At 38.9% G+C, this 13,014-nt stretch overlaps 2 protein-coding genes across 3 annotated transcripts; one reads left to right on the top strand and one right to left on the bottom strand.

Annotated features, from left to right (window-relative positions):
- Positions 1-628: 628 nt before the first annotated feature.
- On the top strand, positions 629-6,706 carry LOC131319689 (reticulon-like protein B2). 2 transcript variants are annotated; one of them, XM_058350064.1, is made up of 5 exons: positions 629-892; positions 5,288-5,468; positions 5,636-5,777; positions 6,029-6,098; positions 6,234-6,706. In XM_058350064.1, the coding sequence occupies exons 1-5, from the start codon at positions 667-669 to the stop codon at positions 6,401-6,403; spliced, it is 789 nt and encodes a 262-aa protein (XP_058206047.1). In that variant the 5' UTR covers positions 629-666; the 3' UTR covers positions 6,404-6,706. The 2 variants fall into 2 exon arrangements, with proteins under 2 accessions (XP_058206047.1, XP_058206048.1); XM_058350065.1 differs by lacking the exon at positions 629-892 and adding an exon at positions 2,939-3,415.
- Positions 6,707-8,125: 1,419 nt separating this feature from the next.
- On the bottom strand, positions 8,126-12,399 carry LOC131319690 (F-box protein At5g52880). Its single transcript, XM_058350066.1, has 6 exons — positions 11,984-12,399; positions 10,763-10,911; positions 9,846-9,933; positions 9,449-9,651; positions 9,174-9,319; positions 8,126-8,598 (listed from the first exon to the last, which is right to left on the bottom strand). Exons 1-6 carry the CDS (start codon positions 12,208-12,210, stop codon positions 8,470-8,472), a joined length of 942 nt encoding a protein of 313 aa, XP_058206049.1. The 5' UTR covers positions 12,211-12,399; the 3' UTR covers positions 8,126-8,469.
- Positions 12,400-13,014: the final 615 nt, after the last annotated feature.

Below are 13,014 nucleotides of genomic sequence, written 5' to 3' on the forward strand. Positions count from 1 at the left end.
ACATGTATTAATTATCCAAACACGTCCTAGCCGTCATTTTCCCTAATGATTTTCACACATTATTTTTTGCGTAGCTTGGACTCAATGAATAGAATAAAGGGATATCATATTAAGACCTTTCTGGTCGTAATATCGTTTTATTGACTCCGTTCTTGTAAACTTTTTTCCGTATTTTTTTAAAATACTTTTCATAGCTTTTTAAAATAATTTTTAGGATTAATCATTCATCTCAATGAGTGGAATCGGAAAAGTATAAAAAACGTGACCCGATATTGAAAAAAATTCATATAAGACGACATTTTAGACAAAATATACAGTTGTTTGATATTTTTTAAGTCTTTAATGAACTTTTTATTTTGCTTTTGATCATAATTTTGTACTTTTTAGACTTTTCTCGTCAAGACAAATGATTAATCCAAAAAATTATGCGCAAATCTAAACAAAAATTCAAAAAAAACGAATAAACCACTCGAAACGAAGAAGGGAAAAAAAGTTTACCAGAATGGAGCCTAATATGAAAACTACTGAGTTTCCTGGATCTTTTACTGGTGAGAGTTTGAGTAGATTTCTGGGCCGAGGGGCCTGGGTCCAACTCACAAATAGCCCAGCATGGGGGGTTACGTTCGTTCTTCTTCTTTCAAATAGCCCAAAAGGATATTCGAAAAAATGTTCTGTTTTTCTTCCAATTCAACCCCCATAGCTGCGCAGCATATTCTCCGAAATGTTCGACTTCATCTGCACACAATAAACCGAAGGAAAATCTTATTCTCGTCGCACCAGAAAAACTTCTGCTGCTGTGTTTGGAGGAAAATCTCTCTCAATCCGTTTCGGCAAACTCGTTATCTCAACCAATTCCGACGCTACCATGGTTCCACTAGAGAATTCATACAGAGTGAGTCAACATCTACTATTCGTCTACTCCTACTTTTATTTAATATATATGTATGACTTCAACGAATACCGGCAACTTTTGCAGTTGTAATTTGCCGTGATTCTTCTGCATCTTGCTAAATTTTCTAGTTTTGGGGGAAAATTTTATCGCGAAATGTTGAGTTCTAAAGGTTCATGTTTCTCTGTGTACAAGGTCATTATGGAATTTTCGTTCTGTGTGAAAACTGTAGAGGTTTATACGTAGTATTTGTCAGTGGAACTTCTAGGAGTACCGAGTAGGCGAGTACCTTATTGAAGAATGTAGCAAAATTAGGTGTGATACTGGACCTAGGCATTATGCTCTGACCACATACATCAATTTGTCGTGGTTCCCTTGCGTATCTGCTTGATTGTTCTTCGGGTTTGGTGTTTTTGTATCTTAATTTCCTGCCCAACAAAAATCGGATCTATGACAACATTTCTCAACAAAAAACTACTTCAATAAAAACATATATCAGTACTAAAATAGAAATAGATGAACTTGGTTTTTTATTTTATTTTATTTTAAATTTGTCCATTAGTAGCAGTAGTCGTTAATAGTTAGATTACAGTTAGATTACAACAGCATGCCGAAACATAGCTCCATCGACTCAAACCTGATACCTCACCTCCGGGCACTTTATCTCCCCTCCCATGCCGCTTAGCGAAAAAAAAATACACGTGAGTTTGGTGCGGTGAAAACACCGGTAGATAGAATTTGGTTATTTTAGAATTCAGATGGGCTGGAATGATGATTATCTAAGTTGGTACCTAGTAATCATTCTGTTTCAAGTGTTTCATTTTTTTTCCCTGTCTTCTTAATTCAAATGTTTCTCTTCTTTGCGTTTACTGCTGATCTAAAATCGGCCCATTTCCCCATCCCAGGAGCAAGCCCAGCCCACAAGCTTTTATTTTCCACAAAATAATTAGGGCTGGTCTCAGGATTAACCCGAAAATACCGGGCCTAAGCCCAAGTTGAGCCCATCCCTCGGCCGTGTACCAAATTACAACCCACAATTTATACTTTTTTGGGCCAAACGACGGAACTTGGGTCCCTGCAGTGCCTTTAGGCATTACACTCCTGCAGTGTCGGCATTGAATGATCAAGATTATTTTACATGTACGGTAAATATCTTGCATGTAAGATTAAATTTTAAATTTAGATAATTGAAATAATTTTTGGATAGTTCAGATTGAGAACTACATGGGTGTAGTGCCTTTGGGCACCATAGGACCCCTGATCTCCGGACGACATAGTATGTTACTATTATTTGTTTGGTTATGCTATTGATGGCTGATTGAGTTCTCCATAAGGCAAAAAGAATACAGAAAACATAGTATTTGATACGGTTTTTTTTAACACTATTTAAGGCACTTTAACATATTGAAAATGTATTTTTTCATCGTTTTGCTACTTTATTGACAACACATTGGACTTTTATTAGCATTTTCTTTATTATTAGTAGTAAATTACTACGTGAGCCAAGCTATTCATAGGAGTCGACGTTTAGACGTCACGCTCCAAAAAGCATTATACTTGCACGGCTATTGGGCCAAACCCTACCGACAAATTTCACTGTGAAGACATCATAGCAAGTAGTGTGGAACCGCGTGGCCCAAAGAGTTCCATGTGTCACCACATGGCTGCGATCCTTTTCTTTCGTTCCAAGGCCTCCAGATTACGAGACCAAATTGATTGATTAACCCCTCCACCACTCCTCTCCCAACACGGCGTGCCCACAAATTACCGTTACCTAACGGACGGCAATTTAAAAAAAGAATAAAATAGTAAAAACTTAGTGATTTTGTCGCTCTTATTTTTTCTAACGCCACTCCTATTTGTGTCGTTATTAAGTGTTTTGCGAGAGGAAGAGAGTGCCGTAGACAAAAAAGAATTGATAAAATCAATTCTCATTTAAAAAAAAACACACATGATCCTGTTTTTTTATTTTTTAATTATTTATTTTTCGCTTTACGATATAAATTATTTTCTCACCGTATATTATTTTTAATTTAATTCAAAAGAAATAAGGCACTTATTAGTTATTTGAGTTCCGTTACCCTCGAAGAAAGCGATGAAAGAGAATCTCTTTCCTTTCCACCCCCGACAAGTTACCTGGCACCACGTTGGTTTCCGTTATTCTCCGAACCTCGGGCTAGGATCCGAACCCACTTTCATCTGCCGATATTTCGTCCAACTCTCCCGCTTTTGGCTCCTCTACATTCGAAGAGAAGACCACAAAAAGCTCACTCCGATAAACTGAGGGATTCCGATTACCGGCGGGGAGAAAGTTATTACGGATGGATAACCCGGGAGAGAAAGAATCGGCCGGTGGGTCGGTGACGGAGAAGATCACCGAGAAGTTCCACGACCACGATTCGTCGTCGTCGTCTTCTGATTCGGAGAATGAGAAATCTTCTCCGTCGCCGTCTGCCGTCAAGCCCAAGATCTACCGGATCCTCGGCAGAGAAAGGCCCGTGCACAAGGTTTTAGGCGGAGGAAAACGTACGGATGTGATTCAGATCCTCTCTCCCTCTCTCTCTCTCTCTCTCTCTCTCTTAATACGCGTTTTGATATCGTTGGTGAGGTCTGCAGGAGAAAATTTAGGTTTTACAGTGACGGTTTACTGGTATTTGGTAATGCATCATTGTTTCCAGTGTTTTTATGCTTATCTTGGGACTTATCCTCAATGTTTTGCTTGTTATGTAGATCCAGTTTCATACAATGTTTCATGTCTTGATTGGATCTGGTTTATCTTGATTCGTTCTTTTATATTGGCACAGTGCAAACTACAAAACATGAATTAGTTTGTTTATTAGAGTCCTTCATTGGGTACACCATTTGCTGCGTTATGTGAGACCCACTTCGAGATCTGACACAAATGATCGGAACAACTCTCAATTTGTTTAAAATGTATTTTTAAGAATCCGTGTGAAAAAAACAGCTCAGTCAGTTATTAGTAAGGATTTGATCGATTCTGTGCACAATTTCCTGTCAGAAAATTGAGCAAATAACTAATTAAGCCCTTTACCTATATATCTGGCTGAGTTGATTTTTTAACAGGGATCCTTAAAAATACATTTTAAATAAATTGAGCAGCTGCGATCATTGGTGTTCCCCAAATGGTATACCCATAGTTTCACTGTATCAGTATGGCTCCTAGGAGAATCGTCCTTATTTGGCTTTAACTGATTGGACATGTTACAGTGAGGTAGTGACTCATTTCTACATAGTTATTGTTGTGATTTTCATTTCCTTTATATGAATTCATTTGGTTACTTACTTGATCAGTATGGAAACTTCGGGAAAGCTAGATATGTAGAACCTTTTGTCAGCCTTTTCTGGAGTAGTCTTAGATAGCTGAGGGCCCGAGGCCATTGGAGCTATAGGTTAAATTGGTAAAACTCATTGGAAAATCATAAAATGGACTTCTTCCTTCCTTCAGTAAATCTGGTGTTATGTACCTTATTCTCCATAGTCGGAGTAACTTGTCATACCAGGACAGTTTTTTTTGTTTTTTGTTTTTTTGTTTCCCCTCATAGTCTGAGGGGTATAGAGGATTGAGAAATTGGATAGGAGAGCTATAGGTTAAATTGGTAAAACTCATTGGAAAATCATAAAATGGACTTCTTCCTTCATTCAGTAAATCTGGTGTTATGTACCTTATTCTCCATAGTCGGAGTAACTTGTCATACCAGGACAGTTTTTTTTTTTTGGTTTCCCCTCATAGTCTGAGGGGTATAGAGGATTGAGAAATTGGATAGGAGAGTCTGTATTCAGACTTTTTGCATGTGTTGTACGAAAGAAAGGAGTAGACAGATAACTGCGAAGCGGGTATTTTTTCTTATAATTAAGAATTTGATTATCTTTGAGTTCTTTTGCTGTGTAAGCTTCTACTTGGTAGTGAATATAGGGTTCAGTTCTTTGAGTTTTGGGGATGTTGCAGCGGGCATTTTGCATTTCAGTGTAGATATGTAGATGTAGACTATCACTGTACTTTTGAATCCCTTCCTTGGTGTATTCGATCACAGAGAAAGGTGTAAGCTTCTGAGTTTGTTTCCCAATGCCGAACACTGTTCAGTTTTGTTGGGTTGTGAAGTTGATAATTTTGTGTTTGCGGGTGTTTTATAGTTTAGCCTTGTGAAAAATCTGAAACCTTGTTTACTTATATTTTGTATGTTACGCTTTCAGTGCTATTGGCAAATAAAGTACCTCTCACACGTACAAGTTTATTCCTAGCTATTTTCCGACAAACAGCATAATGAGAATATCACTTTTTGCAGTTTTATATTTTGATGTTCTCTCTGTACGTGTGTGCACGAGCTTAGATGTTTAAGTCTATTTGTTCCTCTAGCTTATGATGAACTCTTTTGGCAGCTGCTGATATTTTCCTTTGGAGGAACAAGAAAATTTCTGGTGGTGTGCTTGGTGTTGTCACTACAATTTGGGTGCTCTTTGAGTTGCTTGAATACCACCTGCTCTCTCTTGTATGCCATATCCTAATTTTTTCTCTGGCAACCCTTTTCTTGTGGTCTAATGCGTCCACCTTTATCAACAAGTAAGTAAACTCTTCATAGCTGCATGAAACCACCTGCCCGCCCGCCCACTCCCCCCCACGTTCCCCCCGTGCCAAAACCCCAACCCATACACACACACTTTTTCCAGTTTTGCCTCTTTGCTCTGATGATCCCTTACATCACCTTTGCACTCCTTGTCTTTAATCAGGTCTCCGCCTCAAATTCCAGAAGTTAGCATTCCGGACGAGATTATTCTGGGAGTAGCTTCTGCTCTGAGAGTCGAAATCAACGGAGCTCTTGCCATCCTCCGGGATATTGCTTCTGGGAAAGATTTGAAGAAATTTCTGGCTGTATGTTTTTCCCGTTCCTTTATTGTAGAAGAACTCAACTTTCTTATTTGCTAGACAACACTATTATAGTACATGGTCATAATGATATTTAACGTCGGAAATTAATAATGACGGATTGCTTTTGCCTTGGTTAATGGAATTGTAGAGCTCCCAAGGGCCTATTGACAGATGCCACATTATCCAGAATCCAGATATTTCAACATTTTCTTATCTTTATTCATAGTAAGATAAAGAGTAATATGTTTTCTCAGGCGATTGCTGGTCTATGGTTCGTTTCAGTTTTGGGTGGTTGTTCCAACTTCCTGACCCTGTTCTACATATGTAAGCAGTCTATTCAAGTGCTACTCTTCCATTATTATTATCTACCTATTTTGTAGGTCAGAACCTCCTTTTAAACGGGTAATGTGATTTGCGTTGCATTCTTTGTTTATGTTGTTCGGGTTGTTGTAAAAACAGGTTTTGTTTTGCTGCACACCGTGCCTGTTCTTTATGAGAAATATGAGGACCATGTTGACCCATTCGCCGAGAAAGCACATGCTGAGATCAAGAAACAGTATGCAGTGTTTGATGCCAAAGTTTTGAGTAAGATTCCCAGAGGACCGTTGAAAGACAAGAAGTTTGCTTAGGGAAACAGATGGAACTCTACTAGACTGGCCATTGACATGCCGCTAGCTATGCTTTACGACAGCTTTTGTCACTTCTTATCCGTTGTGACCACCGATTATATTTATAACTACTTTTGGTTCAAAGTTGAATGTTGTATTGACAAGACCATGACAGAGTTTTTGGCTTTTGATTCACCTTAGTTTGATTTCACATTAGGTGAATGATTCCGTATTGCAGAAACGGATTGAGAACGTACGGATGCCAAGGAGGGAACACCACCACCTGTGGGTTAAATTCAATGGGTAAAGTACTTTCTTGCTCAATGCTCAAGTTCTAGTATCTATGGCTGCTTGGTGTGCTGATAAAAAAAAAATGGCCACTTAGTGGGGCTACACGTAATATTTAGAACTCCTAACATCGTACGGGACATAGTTGTGGAATTTTCTGCAGATGTCCATGTGGTGCTGAGGGCAATATTTTCCTGACAGATATGTGCAGTATCATATCTACGTATCTATTTATGTATATATCAAGAAAATAGAAGGCTATGCCCTCATAGAAAATAAATCAGTCAAATATAGGGATTATCTGACTGCGAAATAAACAGCTCAGGAAAAATGGTTTTACTTTTTTAAACATTGCAACCCGAGTCCTAACATCATATTTTATTTGAGGAAGAAGAGAGAGGCTTTCTCTGCAACTGCAAGCCTCCATAAATCCTACAGTTTCTCTTGCCCTCCCTCAAAAAAAAAAAAACCATTGCTAGGGCTGTAAACGAGCCGAATCGAGCTGAATATTAGAATGTTCAGATTCGTTCATTAAGTTTTTTAGCGAACTTGAGCTCGAGCCGAACTCAATGAAAATTATGACGAGCCAAACTCAAACCGAGCTTGCCCCGGTTTGGGTCGAACTCGAGCTTGTTCACGAGCCTTAACAATCCAATAATATCATATTTTTATGCTCTCATACAAGTCTAAATCTGCAAATAAATTTTTCGTTATGTACATAAATATGTTCATATACATTTAAAATGATAAAACACATACATAAGTAAATTTTTAGCAATTGTAAAACGTTTAGACTTGTACAAGTTTTAAAATTTTCACTATATAACTATATAAAATCCCCATGATACACACATACTCCAGGTTCGAGAGCCTAATTGAGCCGAATACTGCTACGTTCATATTCGACTCCTTTATGAAACGAGCCTAAAATTGAGGTTCAGGTTCGGTTCATTTAGTAGACGAATCGAACTCGAACGAGGCTTTATCGAGTCAAGTCTCGAACAGTTCACAAACGACTCAATTCATTTACGGCTCTAACCATTGCCCAATATTTTGAAACTTCTTGCAACTGAATTCTCTAACTAGCCAGTTTGTTCACTGAAACAAGAGTGAGAAGGTTTGTTCTCGTAGGCCAAGCATAGGAGAACCTAATCGTATTCAGTTCTGGGGCCACAGACTTCAATTGAAGGCCCTAGAGTATCCCAATTATCAAACCAAAGAGAAGTATTAGAGCCATTATTAATCTCTTATATATGTTTAACCAAGAGTTCCTATTTACTAACGGGTCTCAACAGGAAGGTAAGAGGAAAAATGGCTCCTACTACGGCAGTTTAAGATCACGACAGGAATCAAATTTACCGGCAATTGCATATCTTACAGTAACCGCTTTCCCAGAGCATTCACCTGGAACACCGGAGAACATGAAGAAAAAGAAGAAGATATGTAGGCAGAAAGTAATTGAAATTAATGGTAGTATTGTGATTAAATGCCATGAATCGTTTCTAGCTTGTCTCAGCATACATGAAACATGCGTAAAGCAACATGACATGGATTTACTATACACTGCAATTCAACGACATAACGCTACATGAACAGGCACCAGCTAATCTTCTAGGCTTGATGTTGACAGTTGCTGGTAAACAGCATCCAGATCAGACAGGCATAATGAAATTCCATTTCAGGCTTAATCAAAACACCCAGAATTTTTTTGAAGCCCCATCTCTTCTTCAAAACCGTTTTTGCTGAATATGGCAGCCCCACCAGGAAAAAAATAAACCCAGTTTGGTTTTTGAGAAAAGCTACTTCTTGTATCCACTGAGGTGTCTTGGATAGGCCCAGAGCTTGGAAGTAGTCTCCTCATCTGAATCAGTGTCACTCTCTGATGAAGATACCTCACATACAGCACCATCCAATATATACTCCACAATCTGGCCCAAGACAAAAAAGACATGGCAGATGTTTACTTGTTTTGGCCATATAACAGATTACAGATAGTACATGAAGTAAAAGGATTATTCTTCTCTTATGAAACCAACACTATGGCTTATACCCCTCAAATATCAAAGGGGTAAAGAATCTCAAAGCACATTGGTTATATGGAAGGAAGGGAATAAATTCAGATATGGGGGTCCTCATTATACCCAGACAAGGAGGACAATAACATGGCGTGATGGCAAGTGCTCATCTGTCAAGCGCATTGGCAGAGATTTCTCCGTTAAAAAGCAAAAGCTAAAGCAGCCTTCTAATTACCTCTCTCAAACCCTGGTCAAAGTGGGAGCCTGAGTAATTCTAGCAAGCTAGGTGGCATCATGATATGCTTGAAATTTTCAAAACATAAAGAGACTTGATCCTTACTTGATGCCTTTGAACAACAGAGAACTTAGGCAATTATAAATCTAGCACATCAACTTTTGTAAGTAGTACCTGTAACTGCGAAGTTTAAAAAGACAGGATATTGCAACCATTTTATCGGAATATTTAATATTTAAGAGTGAGAATTTACCTGTTCCGTAGATATGGGCGTGATTTGCTGTTTTTTGGAGTTTAGTCTGCATTGTTGGTTGTAGCATTTCATTTTACTCAGCCAAACAACTGTATGACAGCGCCCACAGAATCCCCTATAAGATGTATGTGTCTTAAACGAATTACCTGATATCAAACAATTTGTGTCAAATTATAAGAGAGTATTGCATAGGTAAGTTGGATGGGCAATAAAAACTAATACAAATCATTATTGCCTGCTTGTTTGTGTGTATGTGAGATACCAGACTTCTGTACCTTTATATGCCTTTATAAAAGCCTCTCTCCAGTCAATACTAGTTTCAGTAGTAACTTCCTCTTGCAACCGCATATGCTCATCATTTTCCAGCATTTCACACCTCTGCAATGCCCTGCCCTTCAAACAATCACTGGAATCACCAAAGTAGCTAACATGTTGCAAATGCCACAAATAGTTGTCACTTGCCGCCGAATTCCACAACCTTCATATGAAACATGCAAGGTGTTGTTACAGACGTAAATGCAATTTCCCATCTTATAGCTCTTAAACTAGAGCACACTTTCCGGGGTGCCGCAGTTTGTCAGCTTGTTTGAGGGAGGCAGAAAATAACATATGAAATGGAGGGTATGTCAACTGCATGTATATGTCCAAACAAGCTAAAGCGAAGGAAATTACCAGCATACTGATGCAGCACAAAGTAAAGATTGCAAATCTAAGAAACCGAAGATGTGCACCAGAACATCTTGAGGAAGATGAGTTGAACCTGAGAATATGGAGAAATGTGAATGAATGGTAACTTCCAAAAACTACAATAATATAGCACTGGATAAACTACCAAGGCAAAAAAATATTCGAAACATTGCCACTTTATCCCCACTTGATGAGAAGTGTCCATAACCATCTATAAGTAAGAGCTCTTAAGTTTGATGCCTTGAGTTTTCATAGTGGGCAAGCATTTTGGGACATCCCAAATTGAAAACATGAAGTGATGAAAAAACAAAATGGGATGAACAGAACAATATATCATTTTAATTTGGTTTTTGCCTCAACTTAGAAGTATGACCTATTGAAAATAACTTCACATGCCTAGTAACATGATTTGGATAGAGATTGTGGAAAGCGGGAACACTAGTAGTTGTTATCAGGAAGATTTCTATATTAAAGCAAAGTAGTAAAAATGTCTCCAAGTATTTTTTATCACTTTGCAGCATCATTGGTTCATCCATCCAGGTGACTGTGACATCATTGGATGAGTAACCAAAGCGAAAGGAAGATTTGGTAGGAGTCCAATTTCCAAGTTAGGTGTGGGTCAGTAATGAGCTACTTCACTGTTATTGTATCACACGATGCTTTAAAAAAGTAATGGTACCTTTCATATACCATCCCACATTGTTGGGTTTCATTATCAAGATCCCTTTGATGGTGTCACCTCATGGATGATTAACCCAGAACAAATGAACTGCTAGGTTTGATTTTCAGTTGCCCATCCTTGAGGTGCTTTATTCGTCAAGGGCCCATCAACAGAACAATTGCAATCAAAGATAGATGATTCAAACATCAATTAGATAACATTTTTCAAAAATAAGTCATACCTTCTTGTCGGTCTTTGCAACGCCTCTTATGGGCAATCTTTGCATGCCTGAACTCTGTCGCAGCCAAAACCCTCCTTTGCTTTGGCAGCACAGCCTCTGCACTCTGAATGAGAAGGTTGGCCGCTGAGATGGCCTTTTGTGTCTGCATCCTAGCATCAAATTCACCATCAATCCAATTAGGACAAATGATCTGTGCGAAAGAAGAAAACATAACTCAAAGCTATCCATTACAAGCAAAAGGATCGAGACCAATTACTTCTTAAGCTTGTACTGAGCAAAATAACTAAATACCGGAAAAGATTATAACGACGTTTTTGCACTCGGCCAGGGAATTTATTTACTTCCAAATATTTTCCCTAAACACATTGCAGTACTGTACGGGTTTTGAAAGGAGATGTACATCAAGTAAGAATGGACAGAATTGTGCAAACCTACCTCAACCTAGCTCTTTCATCAGTTGCTTTTCAAAATCTCTTGCTACTGGGAAGAAAGATATACAAAACTACATGCTCCCGAAATTGCCCAAGATAATTGACCAACCAAAATAATGCAAGTCCAAAAGCCAATTTTCTTTCTCATATTAGCGAATATTTTCTTTCCAATCTGCAACCAAACCCACTAAACCCTGATCAAGCACATTGGCTTTATGCATGCAAATGACTTCTTTGTCAATATAAAGAGAACCCAGATAGATAATCACAAGATGCCGCGATTTCCCAAAAGCAGACAGTTCAGAAGATTTATTAGGAGCAGTGTCACCTATTCAGCTATATCAGTAATAATTGAATAAAAACATGGAATCAAATCCCGCTTAACAAAGCTATATTCGGATCAAATTTGTTGAAGCATCCAACTCAAAACAGGCTGCCTAGGCTCATATACTAGTTTCACAGGAGATAATTAACCGATGTAGGACAAACTCCAACACTCCCCGCACGTGCAACCTTGACTCGCACGTGGGGAGGTAAACAAATGATCCATAACATGTGGAACAACAAACAACAGTGCACATATGGCACAAACAAGGGTAACAAATTCTCCGAAAATCTAGCATATCATGTAAAAGTATCCAACTCAATACGAATTGGCAATGAGTGGAGGGGCCGTTCGGCTCATATACTAGTTTTGAAGGGCATAATTGACCGATGTGGGACAAACTCCAACAAAATTCAAAACCAAGTAAATGGAAAGAAAAGAGAATTGGAGAAAGGGGAGACTCACTGAGGAAGGAGGCGGAAGGCGGTGAGGGTGTGTTGGAAGACGAGAGACTGAAGGTTTTTGGGGAGTTGGGAGTAAGCACCTCTGAGAATGGAGCTGAGCTCTTGGCAGGCTATTGGGTACTGGTAGACTCGTGGGAGGGACTCACCTATCCCTAGCTTTTCGTATCTCTCCAGCTGATCTCCTCCTCCTCCTCCTCCTTTCATTTTTGGGGATTGATTTATTGACATCAAAGATGACCCAGTTGCCCTAACGCCATGGCTTTGCGATTAGGGCACCGAATTCGGAGAATTGTTGGGCGTTCCTGACCTGTGGCAGGGGGAGGGTTTTTCCTTGCAATTAATGGCGCTGATGCCCAATTTGGGGGGAAGATTAGAGGGAATATGATTTGGGCACACACAACATCGTTCATAACCGGTTGGCCAGATGTTCATGGCTTGAAACGTGTTCGTTTTATTCTAAGGTCTCAAGTTTGATTCTCTTTACCAATAATTTTTAGAGTTACCTTATCCCATGCGTAAGCGTGTGAATGAAACGGTTGTACAATTTTTAGAGTCGCCTTGCCCTATGCCTAAGCGTGTGAATGAAACGGTTATGAGAGGAACTGTAGGAGATTAATCTGAAGTGTGCGCAAGCTGACTCAAGACATTTTGTATTATAAAAAAAACAAACATGATTTGTTCATGTGTCTGTTAATATTTGATCAATATGGAGTAATTTAGCAAGTTTTTGTTTGAATAAACTTATGACATGAACAGGTCTGATCATTATTTTGGACCAGATATGAGGTCAACCCACAAAAGTCTTGAGAGTTTGTTGAATTGGAGGTCTTAAGAGGAGCTGACCCAATTTTTATTCACCCGACATTAGATTTGTTCCGCTCCAATCGCGGAACGATATATCACTTCAACCCTTTCGGATAACTCGGATGTTCGGGCAAATTTACGAGCATCTCGACAAACAAGTACTTTGTATGGATTGGTTTCAAATAAGTCGATAGCATCCGAAAAGTTTCGAACTTGAGACTTTCGGAT

This window comes from Rhododendron vialii, chromosome 3a (assembly GCF_030253575.1).
Source record: "Rhododendron vialii isolate Sample 1 chromosome 3a, ASM3025357v1".
NCBI lineage: Eukaryota > Viridiplantae > Streptophyta > Magnoliopsida > Ericales > Ericaceae > Rhododendron > Rhododendron vialii.